Here is a 24,583-nt window from a genome sequence, read left to right on the forward strand (position 1 = left end):
TTTCTTAGTACGCGTTAGTCAAGTCTTACGTCAACACTGCTTACTTTGGTTTTTTCCAATTATTTTTCATGGAATTTATTGTTAATAATGTCATTGGTGTCCGATGCGAATCCTGGTATAGGTGTACCAGCAAGTATTGTAAAAAAAAGTATAAACTTAGATGTTTTGGAAAAGATTGAAAATGATTTGGACATTGAAGATATAGTTTCAATTTTATTTTTAATGGTCTGTGATTATAAGAATGCATTTTCTAAAATATATCAACTTTATCGTAAAGCTAAGAAAGACGGAACATGTGTAATTTCTGAAATTGTCAAAGACAATGAAGAAAATTGGGAGGACAAATTTTTAGAATCTATTTGTGTTTGTAACAATAGGAAGGTTATTAAAAAATTAGGACTATGTTTGAAAGACTTGGAAACAAGGTATTTACCAAAAAATAGATTTTTTAAGCAAACATTAAATCCTATTGCAAAATGTTTATACGTATTATGTGAATCTTTAACTACGGAAGAAACAAAAATGTTATTGCGTCTTGTTAAAGAGGATAAAGTCAAATATGAACCAACATTGGATGATGTGGATCAATTGGAATTACATCTATTATATTGGATGAATATCGAATATATTAGTATTTTATCAGGTAAATCTTCTTTAGAAGATGCTGCTCTTGCATATTTCTTTAAATCGTTGATATGATTTAGCGTGTTTTATAAAATAACATTGTGTTAATAAGTAATGAATCTTCAGAAAAGCGAGGAAATTTGAAAAATTTGTTGAAACATTTGAAGACCTTTGATGACATAGAGTTAATAACTGTAGACTTGGCAAAGTATGACGAGCAACATCATTCGTATTCATCGAGCACGGATACTTCGGAAAAGACAACATTTTCTATACAAAATTTCAATAAATCTAATCTAATAGAAATAGAAAATAATGACAAGAGTATACGTCAAATAAAAAAGGGATTGTGCGTAATTATAAATGAAATGTATTTCCATGGATCGCAGGTAATATGCAAACTTTAATGTGCAAATATTAAAATACGTTCTACAATCGTTAATAATAAAAATCGTTATAAATTTTAGTACGAAACTCGTTATGGAACAAATGCAGATTCTGATAAATTATCGAAAACTTTCAAAGGATTTGGGTTTGCTGTTCATATTTTTGAAAATTTGAAGAAAAACGAAATGCTTTCAAAAATCCGAAATCTATCGAAATTATTTGGCTCCGATTATGACTGTATATTTGTATGCATATTAAGTCATGGTTACAAAGGTAAAAATAACAAAAACGTTATATTTACTTTTGTAAAGATGTATACTACTAAAGAAAGTTTATACGTTTAGGAGGTATCATTACGTCGGACGAAGCAGAAGTATCCATAGAAAGTATTGAAAATGCTTTCTGTTGTTCAGAATTTACTGAAATAATAAAAATAGTTATTATTCAAGCTTGTCAAGGGAAAGCAGTAGGTAAGAGTGTAAATATATTCAATAATATTTGATAAAGAACAATTCATTGTATTTCCTTGTAATTTTTCTTTTCCAGGAAAAGTTGCTGTTAACGAGAACTCGTTAGTAACGGATGGCCTGGATGGCCTGGATGGCCTGGATGGCCTGGATGGCCTGGATGGCCTGGATGATCTTGTGCCAGCAGATATAACGGCGCGCAAAAATTTTTGCATCTTTATGTCGACGTTGCAAGGCTATGTGTCTATGCGCGATAAATTACGAGGTATTAGCAGAAAATTGAATATTGTCAAGAAATCTTTTTATATACTATCATCTTTCATCATTTTTTTTTCTAATCATTTATATTTTGATTTTCAATCTAGGTTCCTGGTTTATTCAAGAATTTTGCGATATACTCCAACAAAAAGAAAGAAAAGTAACGTTTTTCAATAGTGTTTTGAAAGTTATGCAAGTGGTACAAAATAAGCGTGGAATTATGCGTGACGAATTGGTGTCTCAGTTACCCGAATTACGCATGCTTCGTTTGGATACTGATTTCGAATTACCTCAGTACACTGGCCATTAAATGACAAATTTTGATACACTTTTTTATCTACGAGAAGCGTTTTTTAATTTAATTTAATAAAATTTAGTAATATTGAATAAATGGCGTGATATTAGATCTAATAATATAATTAGGTATAGATTAATAAATGTTTCCTCGTATTAAGCAGATTTTTAGGAATAAGGTTTTGCATCAAACAGAGATATAATATATGTATAGATATTATTAGATAACATTTCTAATGATTTTGTTGAATTTCGCAGGCGAAAATTCTTGGTTTCGCGCGATTCTCCTGATTGTCTTTTACGAATCTATCAGTAATTATTCTAATGATAAAGAAATATATTAATTCGAAACCAGACATAAGACTAAATCCAACAAACAAACCCAAAAGTCCTCCGAACGACGCTGAAACGAGTAATTTCAATTGTAATTTTGTAATTCAATGCATTATGTAACTATGTCTTGTTGACTTACCAAACAAATTACGCCAATTATAATGAACGCTTCGACGATACTGAATGGCTACCAAATCGCTAAAGAATACATGGATTATACTTTGATTTTGGAATCCTTTGTATTTTCTAAAAATATATTAACACGGTGAGAGAGAGAGAGAGAGAGAGAGAGAGAGAGAGAATAATATAAAACGTTGATTTTTGATCGACTAGACGACTTAAAAGTTCGTTACTTGGTTTTTTTTTAAGAAATGAAATCCATCGAAAGAAATGTTATTATCCAGAATCCCTTGGGAAACGTCAATTGGATATCGAAACAAGGTACAATCGGGAACACATCCACAGGGTCTCTTGTCTATCTCGTCCAAATTTTTTGTCCGATATATTTGCTCCATGTCGATACTTTCTCCAGGCCACGACGTATCGTACCATGCTACGAAAGATTACCATTATCCATTTACCCTATTTTACCCCATTTTACCCCATTTTATCCCATTTTATTAGTTCCAAATAAGTAAGATCAACTTTTTCTCGATTACTACTTACATCTGTGTATCGATAAACATTTGACGTCTTTTAAATTACAAACTCTTGTTTCTAAAACGAGGATGTTTAGAAAAAATGTGTTATTTAGTTGGAATGCTAGACATACTTACCACTCGGTGGAAAATAATAAGGAATGCAATCGCACTTTTTCCTGATGGTATTGGCACGACATTCCGCCATGCAGTTTATGTAAGAGTATTTTTCTGACGTTAATCTTCTATACTCGATGTTTTTATCCTCAAGTATCCTATCCCCTTCATCGCTGAAAACACAATTTCGCGTGGAAATGGCGAGATTTTTAACGTCCAACGTCGCGTAAGTTTCTTCAGGCGAAATACTGAGGAACGCTTGTTTATTCATATCGATCAGCTTGTCGTTCGCATTGTGGTCCGGATAATCGTACGGGTAGTGAACCAAAACCTTTCAATAAGTTCTATCGGTAGATTCAAATGTGTCGTTAAAAGTTTGACATTATTTTCATTTACCTTTACACCAAAAGATCCAAGAAGGGTAGCCAAATAATCATCCGGATCGGGATCCACCGTTACGGCCAGACCAGTTTGATATCCGCAAGCTGGTATTCTTCTCGGTTTCCAACTTTGATAAGAGAATAGTTACGATTAAATAAAAGAGATTAAGAGATTAAGACAAATCTGTCAGTATACTTGTAGATATTTCCATACTCGATAGAATTTTCCATATTGTAGGACGATACATAATTGAAGCTGCAACAGAGACCGTCTCTGGTTAAGCTCCGATTAAAGAATTTGTCACAATCGAACGAGTCGTCGTTCCACTTGCACAATTTTACGAGATCGCTGCAGTTCCTTGTAACCTGGCAATGTGATTTTTGTTGTCTTATTTATTTGTTAAGTTCTTATTTTACAAAAAATACTTTACTAACCTTTTCCATTACTTCTGGTATCGTTAATCGATTATCGTCAAGGATGTTTTGTAAACGGGTTAGATTTTCCGCGACATCCTGCTCGAACACGCCAGGATCGAGTAATTCTAAGAGTAGTCGGAATTCTTGAACTAAAAACTCCTTGGATATATTTGATGGATGATTTCTACGAGAAGATTTGCATCTTGGTATCTTGGTATTTTGATAATTCGGGTACACCCTGCTTATTATATGTATGCCATGTGTACTCACAACATATCGACCAGGCTTCTCGTCAAATTCAACGATATTCGATTGATATTGCAAATCGTAACAGCAGGAAACGGATAATTCCATATACCTCGATGAGTAGTCTCTATCACCGTGAGCGTTGGATGAGAAGCATAGTAATCCCAAGCAATTTTCATCAGGACAATTGCACAGCAGAAGGAGGCAAACAAAACGATGGCCCAAATTATTCTAAACAAATGCCATATTTCTATAATAATATCACCATCAATAATGGTCCACGGTAATAAAGCACCGAAATAAATATCGGAAAAATAAAAAACTTCCTACCGTTCAATTTTGGAACGTTGAGATTGTGCGACGTACTTGTATCCGTGTAGCCCCGTAGCGAGACAAAATTCTCGTGCTTGATTTTTCAAAACGATCCAGAATATTTTCTTCGACTCGGAAGAATCTTTTTTCTTGTTCTTCCTTGGCAACCTTTTCATATTTTAGCGCGAATTGAAGCTCTCGTTAAACGAAAAGGCGAGCTAAACGGAACGAGCTATACTCTAAAGCAGAATGTCGTGCGTACGATAGTGTAAGACTTAACGACTAACGACATTAAATATTCATTCGATGTTTTTCATCGATTCTCCTCCTCGTCGACGCGATAAATTCAACCTAACCGATTATATTCGATATGCAAATGGTAAGTAAGGGCATCGATCGGGAGAAAAGCACGCGCGTTTCATAGAAAAGTGAACGTAACCTAGAGTTTTCTTTTGGTGACCTTGGCATTAGACAGTACTTTTTTTGCTATTAACACGTGCACGAGTAGGTAAGATTGTTGCAATACTTGTTTGCAATTTTTCGAGTACACTCGTCCTGGTCGTTGGATCAAAATGAATGTTCTCGATTTGGTCGCGACGCAAGGAAGGCAAGCAATATTAAAAGTCGAAATGTATCCTCGAAATGTAGCAGTTTCGTAGATTCCCTTTCCCTTCAGGCTCTCTCGTTGACTCGAGGACTGTCGGCCGAGTGACTCGGTTGTTCGGATATTAAACTTTGAAGATGCCGCTTCTCACCGTTCTGGCGTGTCTGACTCAGCGAGTGTCATTAATAACTTGGAGGAGATAGATAAAGTGTTAAACACCGTGAACCGTGTGCTCGAGCACACGTCATTACCCTGACTACCTACTAAAGGACCCTGATGCTAATGTAGCTCGCGAATTGGCTTCTAAATATAATAGACGCGACCTAGGGAATATCGTAACGTAACCTACCGATGTCGAGACAAAGCTTTTTTATTTCTTTTTTGCTTGGGTGCGTAAACCATATCGATATAATCCAATATTAGGGCGATATCGCTGCGGCACGAATTCAACGAGCCGAGGAACTTTCGTTAGGCGACGAGCTTTTAAATCGGCGCGCCGGGGTTGAATACTGGGAAAGGGGCGAAAACTGGTATTTGATATCAGCCACCCTAACGATTCTCAGAGACACTTAAAGGAAGGAATCGCGCGACGCGGGGGAACAAGAACATGAAGAAGAAAAAGAAGAAGAAGAAGAAAAAAGTTAATGGAGACAAATTCGAATCAATTGTAAATCGTTGTATTATTTAAGGATCCCTGAGAGGAAGGGCTGCGTTTATTTCGAAGAAAATAGTTTAAACTCGTGGAGGAGTTGCTTTAGGAAGTTCGCAGTTTAGTCTTTAAACGCGAGTATAGTGGGGTCATTTTAATTATGAGATAGTTCATCCAGCCTTCTCGTATAGGGAAAATTACTGATCGCTGGGTCGTACCGAGGCTGGTGGATGGGGTAACAATGTATTATGCGTTCACCCTGTCAGCCCCTCGTGCTAACCGCAAACCCCTTCTATTCATCCCCAACAATTCGTTAACTGCTATCGAATTGACTTCTACGGCACGGTTGGTTTAGAGCTTACGCTCGTTAAACTTTCTCCGTTTCTATGTTTCTAGCATTCGACGAGATTCTTCTACCTCTTTCTACACCCCCCCCCCATCTATTTTTTCGATTTTTCTTTTGTCAGGATGGAAAAAGGTGACGTTCTTATCGTTGGAACTGGGACAACGAAGTGGATGGCAATTTGTCAAAGTTTGGAAAAAATCGAGCGAGGGGTAGCTCGTCCGATGGAATTGTTTAAAACTACCCCGTAGGAAGGTTTCACGGCTTTTCAAGAAGAAGATGGGGAAAAAAAAAAAAAAGAAAGAAGAGCTTATAGATAGTATACCTATATGAAGAGTTTCCCGGGGATTTGTATCCATCTATATAGCATCTGTATTACGAGGGCGATGGGGATTGCATGATGGGGATTGCATTATGGGGACGACGTATTTCGCGGCACATTGAGTCGACGGACTTAAAAATACACCCGCCGCCGCTGCCGCCGCTCTTTTCGTTCTCAACGAAAAACATTGAGATCTATCGAACTCTCACCCCATCAGCTCCAAACAATCGACTTTTTTTTTTACACCCTTATGTCTTGATTTTCATTAATATAACTCTTTTAGATTATTATTTATATATTTATACCTGCAATTCTCGATATTATATTTATTATGTGTATTGTAAAACACACATGCTATTTCATATAGCATTGTTCTTCTTTTATTTAGTCTTCCTCGAGGAAGGTTTTTTTCTTTTTAGAAGACTCGTCTTATCCTCCTTTGGCATGTGCACGTCGCCGTACGATTCGATTCGTAAAAGAAGAAGGGAAGCACATAGTAGAAGGGAAGTACATACGGAGCATATAGGGGTTTGCACGCGGGGAGAGATTTTATGGGGGCTCCGAGTATATTTCCTGATTGAGCGAACTAATCCACGCAAAGGAGGTTTTATCGTTGAGGTATACCTAATCGAAGGGGCTCGGAGCGATCGTCATTCTAGTGTCTTTCCTCTTTCGGTATCTTCGATCGGTACCGATATTTTCCAATAAACGACTAAATATTCTCCATGACTAAAAGAGAAAGAAAATAGGACTCGTTAGAATGATATTTACGAGAACGTAACGTCGTATCGCGTTTTTCTACCAGTTCCTCCAAGGGAGTTTGTCGCAAACTCGTTCACGAGTGTTTACGATAACCCATCATCCCCTTGGATATTCTCTCGAGTTTTCTTCGATTCCAACGGCAAAGAAAAGAAGAGGTAAGAAAATATTCTTTCTTTCTTTCTTTCCTTCGCAATTGGCGCAACCTTGAATTCGAAACACGGTCTGGGCGGTTCTTCGATGCTTTTAATCGTAACTTTTAAGCTGGCCCAGTGACGCGAGCCGAATAGAAAGCCACGGTTTTATATCGTCCCTAAGATAGTTTCTCTATTCTGATACGCTTGTATTTATAGTGATTGGGGTAAAAGAAGAGAGGATTGTGAAATAGAATGAACGTGCATTTCAATCTCTATACTTTGTTTCCAAAATCTGTATCTGCTTGGTTGGTAGGTTAAAAAGAAGAGAAAGTAGTTGGGGCAAACGTATGGTCAGCCTGAATCTGGTTAATGTGTGGACATAGAAAGAAGGAGAGAGAGAGAGAGAGAGAGAGAGAGAGAGAGAGAGAACGTGTTCACGAGCCGCGTCGGGATCGAAGAAATGAATATTCAACGGTAAACACCGCTTACGCTTGTAAAGGGTTCCCATACGAAGATGTAAGCGGAGATAGAGACGGAGGGAAAGAGACAAAAGTCGACTCATCTCGCTCTATCTCTTTCCTTTTAAAACAGGGAACGAGAGAGCTCGTGACTTGTGTGGATATAAAAGCTCGCTCTCTCTCTCTCTCTCTCTACGTCTCGTACGAGCTGAGAGAAACGTTGTTTACGATATTACATCTATAATACCGGTCAAGTGGGCAACGTCCAGTCGTGGTGTAATCTCCTCTGCAGCAGGACCTCATTCCTGGACCTCGTTTCTGCCCAGATACAGCACGTTGAGTCTTTTGAAATTATGATAATGTGCTAGCGGACTTTCTAAACTGGAAAACTATCGTTTTATCCGGTCTTATCTCGGTAACAATAAGACGGTGTATCTTCGAAATCGATTACGACTCGATGCTGAAAATGTGCAAAGAAACGTAAACATATTTCTATTGAAAGAATCATTAGTTGTTAACCGTAATTAATGCAAGCAACCAACGTTTCGTTGGAGATAGCTATTCGTGTCTAGTGCAGAATCCAAAGGACATGGGACAAACACCGTTCTACTCGGCTAAGGGGAAAAGAACTGCCTGTTTTGATTCTGGACGTTATAGGAAAGACATATATCACTTGATCCACCCTATTGCCATAGATGCCAGTAGTTAGGGGTAGCGATGCCGGGTAAGGTCCACTGGACGCGACTCGATTTATTGCTTCGTTCGATATATATGATTATTTAAATCTCATTCCAGTTGGACGTCGTCGTCGTCGTCGTTTACCAACGCCTTTTTATCATAATGATTATCTTTAGACGTTGGTTTTGTTAAGAAAAAAAAAAAAAAAAAAAAAAAAAAACATTAACGAGGTAAGACGACAAAATAGGGGAAGAAAAGGGAATGCATAGGTGTTGTAACGCAGGAGGAATATGAAAATGGAAGTGCGGTTGGAAATGCGTTCGCGAATCTCGTTGAAAAATATTCGAAGCACAGGGCGCATTTCACGCCTAATTTCGCGCAAATTCGCCGTCGAATATTCCACTCGTGATTCTCGTTCTCGATCTCATGCGGGCCACGTGCCATTTATCTCGCGGGAAAGACGTTACCAGTAAAGATATCCTGCCACGCCGCGCGAATTCATATTTATCGTTCGGTATCGTTCGATCGTAGTTAACTGCAAGACTTTGAACGTCAAGAAAACAACAGTAGAGACAAATTTGAAAGGAAAGGTAAAAGGAAAGATAAAAATGAACGGGATCCTCTTGCAGATTAATTACCAAAAGTGTGTGCGAAAAAAAGAGGAGAAAGGTGGACACGAGTTGTACCTAGTCTATATTTCTTTCTCTGTGCGAGCGTGTGCGCACACGCTTGCAGAAATTCATTAGGGGTATCTGATATTTCTGGTGGGTGCTTCGCGCCGGAATAAATCATAGCAAGGGAGCGAGCAAGCGTCGACTCGCTTCTTTCTCGCTGCACGCGCGATCCATTCGCGTTTATCTTCGATCTCGTATGAGTGAGAGAGAGAGAGAGAGAGGGAGAGGAAATGGGGGATGGGAAGGCTAAACGATCGAACGTGATCCGAGCTTAAAGCGTTCGTGCTGGACATGGAGAAAATCTCGTTAGGAACTCGAGGAGAGTGTCCCTCTTTACGTAGCTCTGCGGACGAAGCAAGGAGCTTTGCTCTGTCTCAAGGATATCGGGGATCGACTCAATCTTAGAGGCATATTCGTGATCGTCGAAGCGTGCTACAAACCTTACTACCGTCTTACCAGTTACCTTAGAAGATTGAAATTAATTTCGATATTGGACGATTGAAAACTCCTTTTACCTCTTACGCGGACCATCGTCCTCCTCTCCAAATTCTCGATACGAAGATTACCAACAGAGATAGTTGGTTCTCTCGTTTTCTTTTTCTTGCCAAAGGGAGGAGGATACAGGATACAGGATACAGGATACAGGATACAGGATACAGGATCAAATAGAGGGATTTGAATATCCAGCCCTTTTCTCGAGAGGCTGTTGCACACTTTGAAGAGAGTCCTTTGCTCGGTCAAATCCTTTTTCCTTGCTGCGTGCAAATTATTCATACATTACCGAATAGAAATTAATTTCACGGGGCGGCGAGGCCGTAAATCAAAAGCGTTCCGCTCTATAACGGGTAGACCCTAAATCACGTCGCGGTAATTGCAGTACCGTGCGCGCGTTATACGTACCGGAACCAACGCTTAACGAACAACGGATATCGAACGGGAAAAATCGAAAAGTAACCGAGACAAATTCTACGAGACAAGGACGAAAAAAAACTTAAAAGGAAAAAGCGAAGCAGGCGTGCAGCCCTTAGCGAACGCGCAAAGGAATATATTTTCTACCCTTATCGTCGAGGTTAACAAGGAATAGCTCGAAAAAATTTGGAGCTAGAGGCACGTCAAGGTACGACGTATCGAATTCAACAACCTATCTCGATTCTCGGGTCAGTTTAAGGGAACCTACGCAACATACATATATAGAACTCGTTCTTTTTTCTTTCGCGGGCGAGAATATAAAAGACCGACCGTCAGTTTTACCACCCCCGTTCGGCAACAAGGCTAATTTTTTCCCAAAGACCCTTCTCCGAATCGAGATCACGTATGCTATTCTCGCCTCCGGGCACGATATTCCTTCCTTGCAATTTCACGCATACTATTCTTTAGCAATTCCGGAAAAATGTTGGATTGTAATCGTGTATTTTCGCGCGAGAAGAGATAAAACTGTCGCGTCTAGTGTGCGTAGAGTGATCAGGAACGTGTCTCTCGGTCAGAAGATTGCACTCGAGTACAAGCTACGAAGACGATCGAGCGACTCTTGGGGCTCCAGTAGAGGGAGGATACCGTGAAAGACGTATAGAGACGTTTTTCGACTCTGATAGAGAGAAAGAGAGAGAAGGAGAAGGAGAAGGAGAAGGAGAAGAAAGGACCGTGGCTAGTGATTGGATTACAGTCAGGGAGTCCCCGTGGACTCGCCAAATGACCGGGACAAATTGCCCCTCGCCTTCGGGAATACTTATATATATCCAACGGCGATCGAGCGTGTCTCTTTCTCTTTCCTTTTCGCGAAAGAAACGTCGTTACCAAGGAGTCTTGTATATTCTAAGGAATCTTCAATGAACGAATACACCTATGGCAACGTTTCTTCTCGAGTGATATCAAGTCAATCGATTTGGTATTGATCGATATCTCCGTAGAAAGGATCGATGGATCCTCCGATCCTATTTCTTCGTTCACGACGTAATAACTGGGCGTTTACCCCATTGTTTATAGTCTCTTAGGATCGTAAATCCTAGTAGTGCTGGTGGTGGTGGTGGTGATGGTGGTAGTAGTTAGGTGTTACTGCTCGGCTAGAATTCGAAAGGATCGAAACGACCGACCGAGGAAAAAGAGGTTGGCTCGCTCGTTCGCGGACGATAGTTGCATCGTCTCGTTGCTGCACCAACCACCCTGTGCATTCGTAAAAAGGGGATGGTAACGACTCTCTCAGGATCTCTCGAAGCGCTGTCGTCGTCGAAACGCTCTTGATTCGAGCTTTTACATGCTCTCGCTCTCTTAGGACGTGTAAAAAAACAAAACGACCTGTCACATAAGTTTCCTCCAATGAGTCATATCTATTGTCCTTAATATTCTTCCAGGAATAAAATCTCGCATTGAAAGTGCGTGGATTAGAAAAAGTTGAAGGAGAAAAATAGACTAGAGTAAGACGGTGAATCGAAGAAACTAGACAAAGGTTCGAGTCTCTGATCAAAGGTACCAGCAGCGATTAGTTCGGCCATTAAAGAAATCGGTGGCTATGGGAAGGTTATTACCCGGGTAGAAATCGACGGTATTATCTCCGCGCTCAATTAGATTTCTAAAGAATCGCACATAGTCCATTTGGTCCTCTCGTGTGATCAACCCTGGTCATATTTTTGTTCTTTAACTGAGATATCGAGTTAATAATTCCTATCTTATTTTCTGCTTGCGACGTAAGACATGCCTGACAAAATAAGTCGAAAGAAAGGAGTTTCCCATTTGAAACAAATAGGAATGCTTGCGTCAAAGTTGCGTTCGTTTCTCTCGTTATTGCTAAAGTATTTATCGTTATCGTCGACCGATTGACTAAGGATTTACGTTTAGACTTTTTCGAAGAACGACTATGAGAATTTAATCGTTACGAGATAAGCGTTGCGTTTTCCGTGAAAAACTTTTCGATTGGCCGTACTGATAAGACCCTACCAAGAGTAACGCGGTTCCTTTCATATTAGGCTACAAACAGACAAGTATTTCCTTCTCCGTGTCACTGACTTGTATCGAATTTGTATAGGTCTGACTTGTAGCTTCGAAATAGAAATAGACTCTGACTATGAGATCTTTCAGTAGTAAATGGGTCAAAAAAAGAAAAAAGAAATGAGAGCAAAAGGGAAGATAACCCCGAATTTCGAAGCAGTCGATCCATTGTAGTCTTTTAGTATCCTTTGCGAATCCTCCCCGAATCCTCCCCTTTCTCGGTTATATCGCGTAGGGTTATAGATTCAAGATATCCTGTGTTGGCCGACTTTCTATACGAAATAGTTCATTTTCACAAGAAATATTTTCTACTCGAAAATTAAACAACGATCCTTTTGACAAAAATGTACAATTCTATTAAAAATTACCAACGTGTATAAACGTGTATACCAAAATGATAAAAATTGATTGAGTCGTACATCATAGATATCGGAAATCATTCTTATTCTATCAATAGGTTAAAGAGAGAGAGAGAGAGAGAGAGAGAGAATTTGGCCAATTAAGTAGTTGTAGTCCTCCTCTCCTCCCAGTTGACGAGAAGAAGAAGAAGAAGAAGAAGAAGAAGGAGGGTGGAAAGGATTTACTGCCTTTTAACCCCACGGAAAGTTGTTCGATAAATAAGCTATACAAGCGGTGCTTTCTGAGCCAGGGATGCCAAGAGGAAGGAAGAGATCGAAACGAAGGGTAGGACCACTCCGTGTTGTCCCAACAGAGGCGATCTGATTGCCCGTTAACGGACTCGAGTTAGCGTCAGTTCTGACTTTCACGGCTCTGTGCAAGCAACAGAGAGAGAAAATCTAGCTAAAGTGTTGCTCCAAGGACCAAACTCGTTTCGACGAAGAGAGAGAGAGAGAGAGAGAGAGAGAGAGAGAGGGCCGAGTGCAAGCTCCTGATTAGTGGCCATCGTTTGGTCCTTCCAACAATCGTCGTTCAATTTAGCTACCGATTCGATCTATTTTCTGCCATTTCTCTTTCCTCGAGCTCTTTCAAGCTCGATGATCGATCGCGACCAAGAAAAATCCTTCCTTCTTTCGGGGACTTGAATGCGGTAAAGCAAGATCGTTTTTGAAAGAAGAAACTTGGTGTTTTGTTAATTTCAACGAGAGGGAGAGAAACGATAATGTTCCAATGGTAATCAATCTAAAGAAACGTTCGAGAAGATTTCTTATCGAAGCTCGTTTCTCTTCGAATGTTTTCCTTTTGGCTCGAGACTCGGTTCCCCGAGGTGCATTATCTAATTGCTTTCCTCGATGATTTTCCGCAAGAGCGAGTAGATATCCCGAGTACATTCCCATCCAATTGGTTTACGTTCGAGCAAATGTTTGTCTGTATCTCGCTCGATCTCGCTCGATCTCGCTCGTATGTTGATTCTTAACGTTCGAAGAATCGTTCAGAATTTTTTATGAAAAAAAAAAAAAAAAAAAAAAAAAAACTAACATTAGCATCCGGATAAGAGTGGGTGGATTACGTGAATGGTGCCGCGAAGAAAAACTACTCTCGATATGATTGAAGAACTTTAGTCGAATATTTGGGATAAATTGAAATATGCCCGCGGTAGTAAATCCTATCGCTTTTCGATCCCACCACCGGCACGAATCATATAACTGTCTTTGAGAGGGGTAGTTGTTAAGGGGTTGGGGATGGGCCAGAGGTTGACATATTTCTAGGTGAAGGGTCGTGGAAGGCCTTAAAGTCGTAGCGTGGATAGTCCCAGCATGGATTTAATATGGCAACGATCTTCTCTTATCCGAGCAGTCACTAACTCATGATCTTCGACGTTTTAGGAAGTAAACGGCTAACCTCTTTGGAATAAAGGCCAGACGACGTTACAAACTTTAGCCCCTTTTTCTTCTTTCGACTTCTTCATCCTCCTTTCATTTTTCCTCCCTTTTGTAGGTTAACCAGCAGGGGCCAGAGAGAAGTGAAGGAAACGAGCTAGAAGAGAATCACTTTCAAGAAAGCATTTCAAAGGTGTCGCAAGTTTTTACTTTGAGAGCTTTTCTAAAGATTTTCCTTCGGTTGTTTCTTCGCATTCGCGTTTAAAGGCATTATCATTGGTTATTTATCGTGTAATTGTTACGGGTCAGTCCCAATACTTGGCTCGAAAGAACTCGTCCAAGTTATCCACGTAAAAGATATCTACCTAGCTACATACATAGAGAACATATAGATGTATATGGGTGGTGGCAGGTGTAGCGTTACGGACAAAAGAGCAATACTCGCTTGTTCTCTCAACGGTTCCGATAGCGTATTGTCGTTCTTGCCGGCAGCGTGCAACGTGTATTGTCCTCGCCATGGAGGTCCACTTGATCACGATCCAGCGGTACTTTAAGCTCGCTCGTGTACCAGATAAGATGTCGATTGAAATTCATGCAGACCTCTTGAACATCTTCCACCCCCGAGGTAGCCTCCTCCTCCTCCTCCTTCTCCTCCTCCGTAGTAGGGCTAGGTGGCGTAGCCCTACTCTTGCCACCTATCGCTGCCGTAAATCGCTGCACGAGTATTGTTTCCGGCCTCGAATCCGCAACTGGATCGTCCGATTCAAACACACGACTCCATACACTTCTCACCTTTTCCATCCTGGGAAGGATTTACATTCCTTCTAGCAGTTTTCCTCTCGACAAGAAAGAGAACCCTTGAAAAACGAACGAGTTTGGTACGTACGGCATTGCGTTTTGCATTGTCTTTTGCCTTGTCTTTTGCATTGTCTATCAGATTCGAGATAACTGACTAAGTTGTTCAGCGAAAGGATTTGACTTAATAAAAGTGTGTGTAGAGCGAAGGTCGATAACGATTTACGTCGGTAACGTTTGGGAGCACAAATTCTCAAGGATCGATCAAAAGCTCGAGCAAGTTATATAGCAGAGGAACCTCGACGAACGACGAGGGTCCTTTCTTTCTTTCACATCCCCGAGGAGTAACTAACTGAACGAGAGTCGGGATAGAGGGTGTTAAGGTAATGCCCCATTAGTATGTGGAGCCCGTAGTAACACCGTAACACCACCACAGACGGTGGTCAAACCGTGGTTTGTCCCTTTTTCCTTGCACCAATACGTATACAAACGTAAGGTCTTAAGCACTCGTCTCTCGGATTTGTAGGAAGCAACGTACGCCACACACGTATGCGAACGTCGTAGGAGAGAACGAGACCTGTCAATAGCCGGCTTGTTACAGCGACAATGATCGGCTTAACCAACGGGAAAGATCCACCCGCACGTACTGGATTTTCACGAGAAAGGACACGGGATAGCGATGTCAACATCGTTTCCTTTCCTCTTCTTAATTCCGCAAAGATCTCGCGTCATCTTTCTTTCCAATTTCTTTCCAAATTTATTAGGGATACCAAACGAGGATTGATTTATTGATTAATCGAACGCATCATTCGTTGAAATTCTTTTTCAAATCTGTGTAGATTATTGTTATGCAACAATGTAATTTAAGATAAGGGAGCAAGTCTCAAGAGGCGTAATAAACTAGCATAGAATTTCCGAGATTTGTTCTCGCTCGGAGTCGACCGAGAGGGATTAGGTTCTCTATATTTTCTTCTTCGTAGGTTCGTGGGTTACACGAGACGCGTGCGTGACGAGAAGCTAACTTGGTTATCAGCCAACGGAGAGGCGTACATCGGCTATCGCTAAAACCACCGTCGCCATCTCTTTTGCTTTCGTCTTCCGAGAAGCAAAACTCTACTCCGCTATCAACTGTACAATACACCTATACGCAGTAGTATACCAAGTTTACGATTTAGATTTTATTCTTCGTTAACGGACACATCTTAAACTATTGACTTTTCAAATGATACCTATGAGAAGACAATTTCTTACTCGGTTACGATTATTTTTATTTTGAACCCTTCTTAACTCGCCAAACTTTTGGAGATAGCAAACGCTTCGTTCTTGTTTCACGACAGTTGTTAAAATCGTTCTATCGCGATCTTCTTTTCGTAACGTGCCAATCCGATTTTCCTCTTCCCTTTAGAGTTCTCCTACATACGTTTTCTTCTATTTTTCGCTCTTCAAGATAAACGCAAATCGACTTTCAAAAATGATATTGTTCTTTGCTTGAAGAAGAATACTCGAAGAACATCCGTGCGAACACCCGTGCGAACACCCGTGCGAACACCCGTGCGAACACCCGTGCGAACACCCACCCACAAACTTATTTTTCAAAGGTCAAAAAGACGACATAAGGACATAAGAACTAAAAGAGATAAAAAGATATAATACCAGGTCTCTCATTGTGTACTCGTTTACTTTATTTTCTTTTCCATAGTTTTCCAAGGAAATGTAATTTAATCCCTTAAATCTATAGAGAAACTCTATCCTGAGATTAGATAAGCTTCGCTCGGAGTAAGGACTTGAAACGTAGAAACATATATAATATTTTGTGTGCATCAATAATGTCAATAAATCCCTAAGAGGCCTAGTTATATTCGCGTATATACTTTTCTAACTTTATAATATGTACTCGATAACACCTTATCCTAGAAGGTTGTAGGAAGGAACGTGACGTAAGTAGAGGTATCCTCTTTCGAGAGCCACCACCCATCGACTTATCTCGATTCTGCAACAAGGATGCAAGTCACCCAACACGTACTATAGGAAGACGTTGATGTGAATTAATGGAGGCTTTAGTCATAGTTAGCTCGCACGAGAACGACCGAGAAAGATAGGGGTGGGGATTTGTCGGCGGTACGATATTAATTAACTCGACCCCAAAATCGCTTCTTAACCCCCGTGAACTCTCTTCTAAACGATGCCGCGCTTCTCTCGTGCCGGGGGAACGTAAAAAGGGGGAATGTCGAAGACTCTGCACGCCGTGATTCTCCTTTAACAAATCTCCCATAAATATTACCTTCTTCTCTCTCTCTCTCTCTCTCTCTCTCTCTCTCTCTCTCTCTAATACAAACATGGCCCGTTTGGTGTGGAATGATATAGTCCAACGCTTTTTCTTTTCTTTCATATTTTCTGGAAGTTTGACAATAATTATTGCGATTGTAGGTACTCCGATATGAAGCAAATTGAAGTTGAAGAAGATCCTCGACGAGTAATAGGCGTCCGTAAAGGAAATAATAATATTTCACGTATTAAAAGGATCGAGCTTCTTGGTGTAGGAATGATTTAATAGGAAGGAGGAGGGTCGATGGGAGAAAAGGATTTCTCCGAGGAAAGGAAAGAAAATGTTCAGGTGGAGAAAAAGGGGTGTGGAGCGAACCGAAAGAAAGAGGGACGGATCGGCCTCCAAGAGTCCGAGGGAAGTAAAAAACCAAATTTATAATCCGTAAAAACAATTATGGAGAGCACCGCTACTACCATCGCCATCGTTCTCTGCAAAAACGGCCAATATCTTTCCTTTGATTTATACCTCTCAGTGGTGATGGTGGTGGTGGTGGTGGTGGTGCCTTCGTAGTTCCCACCAAAGCCCTCATATTAAATAGAATATTCAAGATTTAGCATGTCCACCTTCCGATCCGTACAACTTTTCCCAAATCGTGCATGTGCGTGTGTGGGTCATTATACGCAAAACTTCGACTACAAATCGAATTTGGCCAGCGAACGTCGGTCCTAGCGAAATCAACCTAGTCGTTTCAATAAATTCAACGCCATAAATCTTACGTGGGACATGCTATATTCTTTATATGCGTAAGCGTGTCTATATATGTGTGTACGCGGCACATATGTATGCATCCTTATGCATATGCCGCCCATGCCCATCCGGTGCCACGACGTTTTCGCATTCTACAAGTTGCCTACCCTGGACAGATCCAAACTTTCGACCTTTTTTGATTTTCTTCTACTTTTTCTTTCTTTATATACGAAAGCTCGCTGATTTATGCTACATCCGATGCAGTAGACGAAAGTTATGGGACATTTTTACGAAGATTAACGGTCTTAAGAAACATCCTTGACGACATTTTTTTCTTCGTACAAAAATTCATTATGATTTATTCCGATTGATCATTTAATCGAATTTTCCTATCCCTTCCGTCGAGGGCGTCAAATTTGTACGCGCCTTTTTTTACACCTCTTGGAATTTGTCCGTTAGTACGTTCGTCCTTATCTTTCGTCGAAGAGCATCCCCTTCTGCGGTCGGGCAATAAAATCGGACTGTGGGCAGTTTCGAGCAGGCGGGACGAACGCCTTATTGCATGTAAAACATTTATGTTCCGTCGATATTGGTATAGTCTCGCGTCTCTTATTCTTTTTGTCTCTGGAAAAAAATGGAAACGATTCGCTTAGGAAAAGGAAAAGAAAAGGGCAAATAGTAATTTAGTAAGATACGCCTTATTAGGCATGTCACGTAGCATAGCACGCGTCCCATGACGGGATTATAACGAGCGATTCTCGCGTCTCCCATAACGCAACGCGCCGTTACGTTGAATCGGTCACGTTGACGTTCAACAGTTGCGTAGTGCGTCGCGACGGCCGACGTTAATAACGCGTCGAGACGTCATGCGGACGCCTCTGCCTTCCTGCCATTTTCCCCTTGACGAACTTATTACCCTCGTTACTGCAACCCAACGACGACAACGACGACGACAACGACGACGACGACGACGACGATGACGACGACGATGACGACGTCCCCGATATTCCTTTTCTAACAGATCCTCATGATTTTTAATATTTCTGACAGAGTTACGCGGCACCACCATAGATATTCCATAGGTGTAGGTTAGTTTTGAAATCAATGTCCCACGGCGAGCATAAATAGCGTTATTTTGAGTAGGAGGTGGACGTTTAGGGTAGAACGCTTACGATCGCTTCGTTGCTTCCGTGCCACCACGTCCATGCCCCTCGTCTAGGGGGTGGTGGTGGTGGTGGCTACCCTCGAAAGCTCGTCGTGGCGGGCTTACACGCTTGAAAATTCGATTCACTTGACAGTCTCCCCGCTTGTCGCACCCCTGAAAATTGAACGCGAGTTTGGCGCACCCAGGGACCGTTTAAATGCCCTTTACCATCTATTTTAAACAATCGTCTTCTTATCCCATTTGAAAACTCGTATAAATCAAAGTCTCTAGTGGATATTCCTCGGCGTTTGCTTCAGCCCTTCATATTTTTCTTCCAACATTCCTTTCGAGTTGTTTAGAGTTAACGATCAGCTGTTGGCTCGTGTCAAGTATGATCCAATTATCGCTGACCCTTCACGCTATTGACATAATACCCCGTAGAAGGTAAGAACGGTATACGCAGTTTGCGACACACACACGCACGCACGCACACATTGTGGGGCTTCGATTGGCGTGGTCCCGATGAGGTAACTTCAACCACATTTTCACCCTTAACTCCAAACGGTCTTACCCCTCGCGTCCGTTGCAACCGTGTGAGGCTTCCGTTCTCGACTCAATCTGCACCTACTTAACCTTATTCGACCGCCGTTGAATTCCTTCTCGTGTGTCCGAAAGCGTAGCAAAAATACCAATCTCCCTGAAAGAGAAGAAAAAGAATGTAAGATAAGTATTTGGAAAGGAAAGAAAATAATAAAAAACAAAAGGAACAAGTCTTTGTCTTCGGTATCGAGTTTTTCGACTAGGTCCAGAGATCTCTAAAGCCTTCGGTAAATTTCTTTTTATGGGCCGAATCTCTGACATCATCGACACCCATAAAATAAGACAGACGAGGACCTCCTTCTTCCATTCTCTTTTGTCTCTTTCGAATCTTAAAGAGATTCGACTAAATCAATCGTACTTTTGTGACAAAAAATAGCAAATTCTTCTTCGTTGCTCGATCTTTCGATAATACACCAGTATATAAAATACAAAATTAAATACTGTGCCGACGTTGAGATATAAGATGGGATCTAGGAAGGGGATCGACGTTTACCAATAGATCTTTTGGGGAGAATGCAGAGTGAAACACAAAGTGCCATATGAGTTTGATTTTTTGGAAGAATGCCATAATGATTCGAGGGAGAGAAGACACCCTCTTTTCCATTCCCTTTTCTACAAACTTATCCACCGGTCCAAAGCTATCTGATGTCGATGCTTGCTATCTTTATGGCACTGGCGCATACCTACGTATATACCTATGAAACACGATAGAGAGAGAGAGAGAGAGAGAGAGAGAGAGAGAGAGATGGAAATATATTTTTAGCGCATTAACAATGGTGAACCGATTAAAATAGACACGATCCCATAAATACGTACCCTATGCTAATAAGAAAAGTAAGTTGGAACAGTCGGACATTTCGTAGTACTTTTCTTTGTCCCTTTTGAAAAAGTGCAAGAGAGAGAAAGAGAAATATCGTGAACGGCACCCTTCTTTCCGTCTTCCAACTGTAGCAAGGGATGATCTGGTAGTGCGGCGATCGCGCAATAATACTAAAAAGATAAAACCTCTGGGATGAAGGAAAAAGTAGTGAAGCAGGGTGGTTCGGTCCACCCTTCGGTCCACCCTTCGGTCCACCCCTCGGTCAGTGTCTCAGTATTGCCTCGAAGGCTGGCAAGAAGGAAAAGTAGGAGAACCATAAGCTGCCGACCACCAACTCGCTACGGGGCTAGCATTGCGTGCTTTAGGACGCACACTAAGATTTCCTAGACGATCGGACGTCCGATCGGGAGCGCGTGTTTGTGTGGTGCGCTAATAATGGGCGGGTGGTTGGTTCGATCAGCCAGTTGACCGTGACTAGATAAAAAATACTGCCGGACTGGTCGTCCTATCCACTCCTCTTTCACCCCTTGCAAACTACCACGAATATATTGTAGGGGTAACTCGCAAAGCCGTCTATGTGTGAATAGGGTGGAAGGGTGGAAGGGTGGAAGAGGGTAAAAGAAACTGTCGTCTACTACTGTCGTCGAACGCGTTGTCATGCTAATCGCGTACGAGTCAACGGTGATACGCGATAGCCTTCCGCACCATGCCGATGTAAGTTAATGTTTTACGAAGCTACCAAAAGGAATAAGAGTAGCGCCTTCGACACTCGTAAATCCAAACTACACAATGAAAAAAAATCCAAATCGTATCCATACCCTTGCGAGAACTTGACTTATGAATTCTCTCGGAGGATGGACGACGGTCAGATGCCTCGAGACATAATAAAATAAACTGTCAGCGGCAGCTCGCATAAAAATGCTAAAGAACCCGATAGCCCATATCGTTCCCTGCGCGCGTGCACCGCACAGATGTTCTTCTCCGTTCTCGAGTCAAAGAAAATCAAGAAAAATTTCGAAATAGAAGCTCGAGCGAAAATGTCTTTTAATGTTTTATATTTTTAAATAATAATATTTAATAGTCTATATATGTGTACGATTTCAAATGCCAATGGACTTTACCAAATGGAATTGTATCTATCGCTCGATGGTCATTCGCGAGTGCGTCCTTGATAAACGCATCGTAGATCGATCGATATCTCTATTTCACCCTCCACTAAATCATTGCCGAAACATTTAACCTTTGTATCGTAGACGACTCCGTCGCCGATTCCGTCCTATATCGTAACTATCCATTCATAAATTGGTCTTTCGTCCGATTCGTTGCTATCTTTGTTCTACCGAGTAAAAGAAATGTTCTATGGTTACAACGGCCAATAACTGGTAATAATAATTAATGATATTCTTATTATATTGGAGTGTTGTTTCTACGCTTTAAGGAAAAATATCTACGTATATTCCAATTTGAAATATCGCTACGGATTAAAGAATTTGACTAGAGTAGCAAGAGGGGATGGGGTGAATAAGGATAATCGAAGACAGCGTGCTTGGAATAATGATGATAATAACTGGACTCTGGTACTCTGGGTAAGTGAGAAGTGGGGAGGGTAAAGGAAGAGAGATGGTCGAAGGTTGTATCGCGAGTAGGCGGAGCAAACGGTGGCTGAACTGGCGCCAGGCGCCTCGATCGCAAACCAGGAGTACCAGAACCACCCTACAAGCCGATAGGTATTTCCCTGTGTCTCGTGGGAACACCTCGTGAAGAGCGACGGCGCGAGAAAAGCTTGCTACCCTGCTACCCTGTTACCATCTCCCTCTTAGACCCTCTCTCGGTCTTTGTCTCTTCCTAAAGTATTAGTTAAAGTCTTACGCGATCATCCTTATTAAAGGAACAATTTCAACAAATTTCCTAATGTATGCTTCATTTCACGCGTACAGATAGAGAAAGCTAAGATATACGCTCAGGGATGCGTCAGGGTTGCGTCACGATTGCGTAACGGTGAATGAAACAAAAAGAGAGGAAAGCGAGAAACGAGAAGTAAGGGATGGACCGAAAAGATTTTTAACGAGATTATCGCGGTAGATTGCACTCGCCTTCCAGGGGTTTACGTCTTTTAAAACCGTTAACGATATCACTCGTCAATCACGGTTGATGACGAGCCGATGAATGAGTGATGTACACGAAGCGAGAAAAATGTGAAAAAGAGAACAAGAAAAGGAGTTGAAACGCAATCAAATTTGTCTTTTGGCGGGGGGTGCTTCGCACCAGTGGGTGTCCCTCGTGGCTATTCGCATGAACGAACGCGAATCGAATTCACGACGACGACGACGGCGACGACGACGACGACGACAATAAAAGTAATTCCATCTGGACCAAACAGACAAGAACTGTCACGTTTGATCTCTTTTTTCTAAAATTTTTCGTTGCATTAAAAATATATACGATATTTAGGATAAAAAGTAAGGAATAAAGATTGTGTGGTTTTCGTCGAGGCGTCGTCCTCCAATTGCCACGAACAATTTGGATCTCACCCCCTTGCTATTTCTCTCTCTCTCTCTCTTTTTCTGCACTCTACTCTTAAAGGGAAAAACGAGTGCTGGCACCCCGTAGCTGTTTGACTTAATTTTATGAGGGGTCGCTTGGGACGTTGGGAGGGTGCCGAAGTCATCCTCCACCACCCTCCAGCCTCGTTCACCAACAGTACCGACAACCAAAGGACTTCTTCCTTCTCATCTCGTGGTGGCAATCGGCCCTCGGTATGAGGACGACGAGGAGAGGATTGGGAGATGAAATCTACCAGCGTGGTGGCTTAGCGGATAAAAATTATCCGTTTAAAGTTGAGAAGCGCTATAAAAGTGTAGTTAAGCTAGACGACCGAGAGAAGCGAATCGCGCTTTGGGTGCTAAGGACGATAACTATAATTGGTAAATAACCAGGCAAGGGTGGCATCTTGAAGATTGAAACTTCTTTATATAAATTACATTTACGACGACGACGACGACGACGACGACGACGACGACGACGACGACGACGACGACGACGACGACGACGACGACGACGACGACGACGACGACGTTTATTTTTGCTACACCAAGAAAAAATATTTTAAATATAATTGACGGGTAGAAAAAATTAATTAAAAAAAGGAAGAAAGAGGAAGAAGATAAGATAGAAAAAAGCTGGTCGTTTGTAAAGAATTGAAAGAAATCCGAAGACGAAGAAGATGAAGAAGAAGAAGAAGAAGAAGAGAAAGGGATGTTCTCGGTAGGGAGAAGACGAATGTGCTGGTAGTCCAGTAAGCTTGACTCCCTTGGTCAGAGGTCACACATTGTTCGAAAAAGAGGAAGCAGGACAATGCTATCGCGTTACGTCGTCTCACTTACGCAAGCACACTCGTCTGCGTGGTAAAAAAACACCTGATATTTATGGTCCAGCTGATCGGATCGCACTAAATCACTAGCGGTCTACGCCTAGGAAGGTCCTGGCTCCGTCTGCTATGGTTGGAACGAGCCCCAAGTATTTTTCTAGTAGCAACGACGAGATTGAAATTGAAAAATGTTTCTTCGTTTGTTTCTACTTTAAATACGAAGGATTAGATGAACTAGTAGTTGCCGAATTAAGTAGCTCGAATCTATCTGAAATGCGTGAGATGTTCGCGTTGTACGAACCACTCGATCGTATCTGCGGGCATCCGCGAGTGGTAGGGTAGTTTGATCTGATTAGCGAGTATCGATCCTTTTTGACGAGCCGATTCTACGACTGGGTCAGGGTAGTCTTGTTCAGGGTCGTTACACCGAGGGATCTCCATCAATGTCTCACCTAATATATCTGCGACAATTGTTGAAAGGTAGGTCTTCGATATTTCAACAAATAAACCTATTTTGTAACACGCTATAGTAGGCGTATCTCTGTCAGGAACATCAAGAAGAGGAAAGGAAATAAAAGTCGGAGGACAAGATTTTCGTTATCGATCTGCGATTGGTGGTCGACGAGAGACTCGGTCAAGGTACTCGTCTTCGTGATCTCTTTACTTCCGCATCTCTCTGCAGGTTTCGTTCATTCCTTCATTCGGTGAATGCGGAAGCTTCCATGTGTTCCTACAGGCGTGTGTACGGCTGTGTGTACGGCTGTGTGTACGGCTGTGTGTACGGCTGTGTGTACGTCTGTCTGTGTGTCTGTAGGTACGGATATAACGTACGTGCCGCGTCATCAACCACCGCGAACCTACGTCGTCATCAGAAGTGAAAGATGCTGGCGTCGCCGAATCTTCCTTTCTCTGGCTTCTCCGTCGCGGAGAGAGTAAACGTGACGTCACCGGCTTAAAGCTGCGACGACGAAATGAGCTGGACCGATT

General features: G+C 41.6%; 2 protein-coding genes across 3 annotated transcripts; one reads left to right on the plus strand and one right to left on the minus strand.

Annotated features, from left to right (window-relative positions):
- The first annotated feature begins 2 nt into the window (after positions 1 to 2).
- Positions 3 to 2,654, plus strand: Dredd (Caspase-8 Dredd). 2 transcript variants are annotated; one of them, XM_089175483.1, is made up of 7 exons: positions 288 to 425; positions 515 to 643; positions 751 to 1,013; positions 1,092 to 1,284; positions 1,356 to 1,481; positions 1,558 to 1,743; positions 1,844 to 2,654. In XM_089175483.1, the coding sequence occupies exons 2-7, from the start codon at positions 523 to 525 to the stop codon at positions 2,044 to 2,046; spliced, it is 1,092 nt and encodes a 363-aa protein (XP_089031609.1). In that variant the 5' UTR covers positions 288 to 425; positions 515 to 522; the 3' UTR covers positions 2,047 to 2,654. The 2 variants fall into 2 exon arrangements, with proteins under 2 accessions (XP_015182861.2, XP_089031609.1); XM_015327375.2 differs by having other exon boundaries at positions 3 to 643.
- Positions 2,233 to 8,472, minus strand: LOC107069780 (sodium channel protein Nach). Its single transcript, XM_089176804.1, has 10 exons — positions 4,492 to 8,472; positions 4,186 to 4,392; positions 3,934 to 4,099; positions 3,713 to 3,864; positions 3,515 to 3,626; positions 3,140 to 3,449; positions 3,030 to 3,080; positions 2,717 to 2,916; positions 2,503 to 2,620; positions 2,233 to 2,433 (listed from the first exon to the last, which is right to left on the minus strand). Exons 1-10 carry the CDS (start codon positions 4,647 to 4,649, stop codon positions 2,264 to 2,266), a joined length of 1,644 nt encoding a protein of 547 aa, XP_089032930.1. The 5' UTR covers positions 4,650 to 8,472; the 3' UTR covers positions 2,233 to 2,263.
- Between the last annotated feature and the right edge of the window lie 16,111 nt (positions 8,473 to 24,583).

This window comes from Polistes dominula, unplaced genomic scaffold (genome assembly GCF_049000335.1).
Source record: "Polistes dominula isolate Pdom_NZ unplaced genomic scaffold, Pdom_raw_medaka contig_32, whole genome shotgun sequence".
Taxonomy (NCBI): domain Eukaryota; kingdom Metazoa; phylum Arthropoda; class Insecta; order Hymenoptera; family Vespidae; genus Polistes; species Polistes dominula.

What these genes read in the sequence shown, in the direction of transcription:
- LOC107069780 (XM_089176804.1), bottom strand. Translation starts at nt 4,649, where the DNA reads ATGAAAAGGTTGCCAAGGAAGAACAAGAAAAAAGATTCTTCCGAGTCG. An exon ending in TTATTATTTTCCACCGAGTG is followed by an intron (nt 3,081 to 3,139) that starts GTAAGTATGTCT and finishes TCCTCGTTTTAG; the next exon opens with AAACAAGAGTTTGTAATTTA. An exon ending in TAATTGGCGTAATTTGTTTG is followed by an intron (nt 2,434 to 2,502) that starts GTAAGTCAACAA and finishes TACTCGTTTCAG; the next exon opens with CGTCGTTCGGAGGACTTTTG.
- Dredd (XM_015327375.2), top strand. Translation starts at nt 88, where the DNA reads ATGTCATTGGTGTCCGATGCGAATCCTGGTATAGGTGTACCAGCAAGT. An exon ending in TGTATTTCCATGGATCGCAG is followed by an intron (nt 1,014 to 1,091) that starts GTAATATGCAAA and finishes TATAAATTTTAG; the next exon opens with TACGAAACTCGTTATGGAAC. An exon ending in TATGCGCGATAAATTACGAG is followed by an intron (nt 1,744 to 1,843) that starts GTATTAGCAGAA and finishes TTTTCAATCTAG; the next exon opens with GTTCCTGGTTTATTCAAGAA.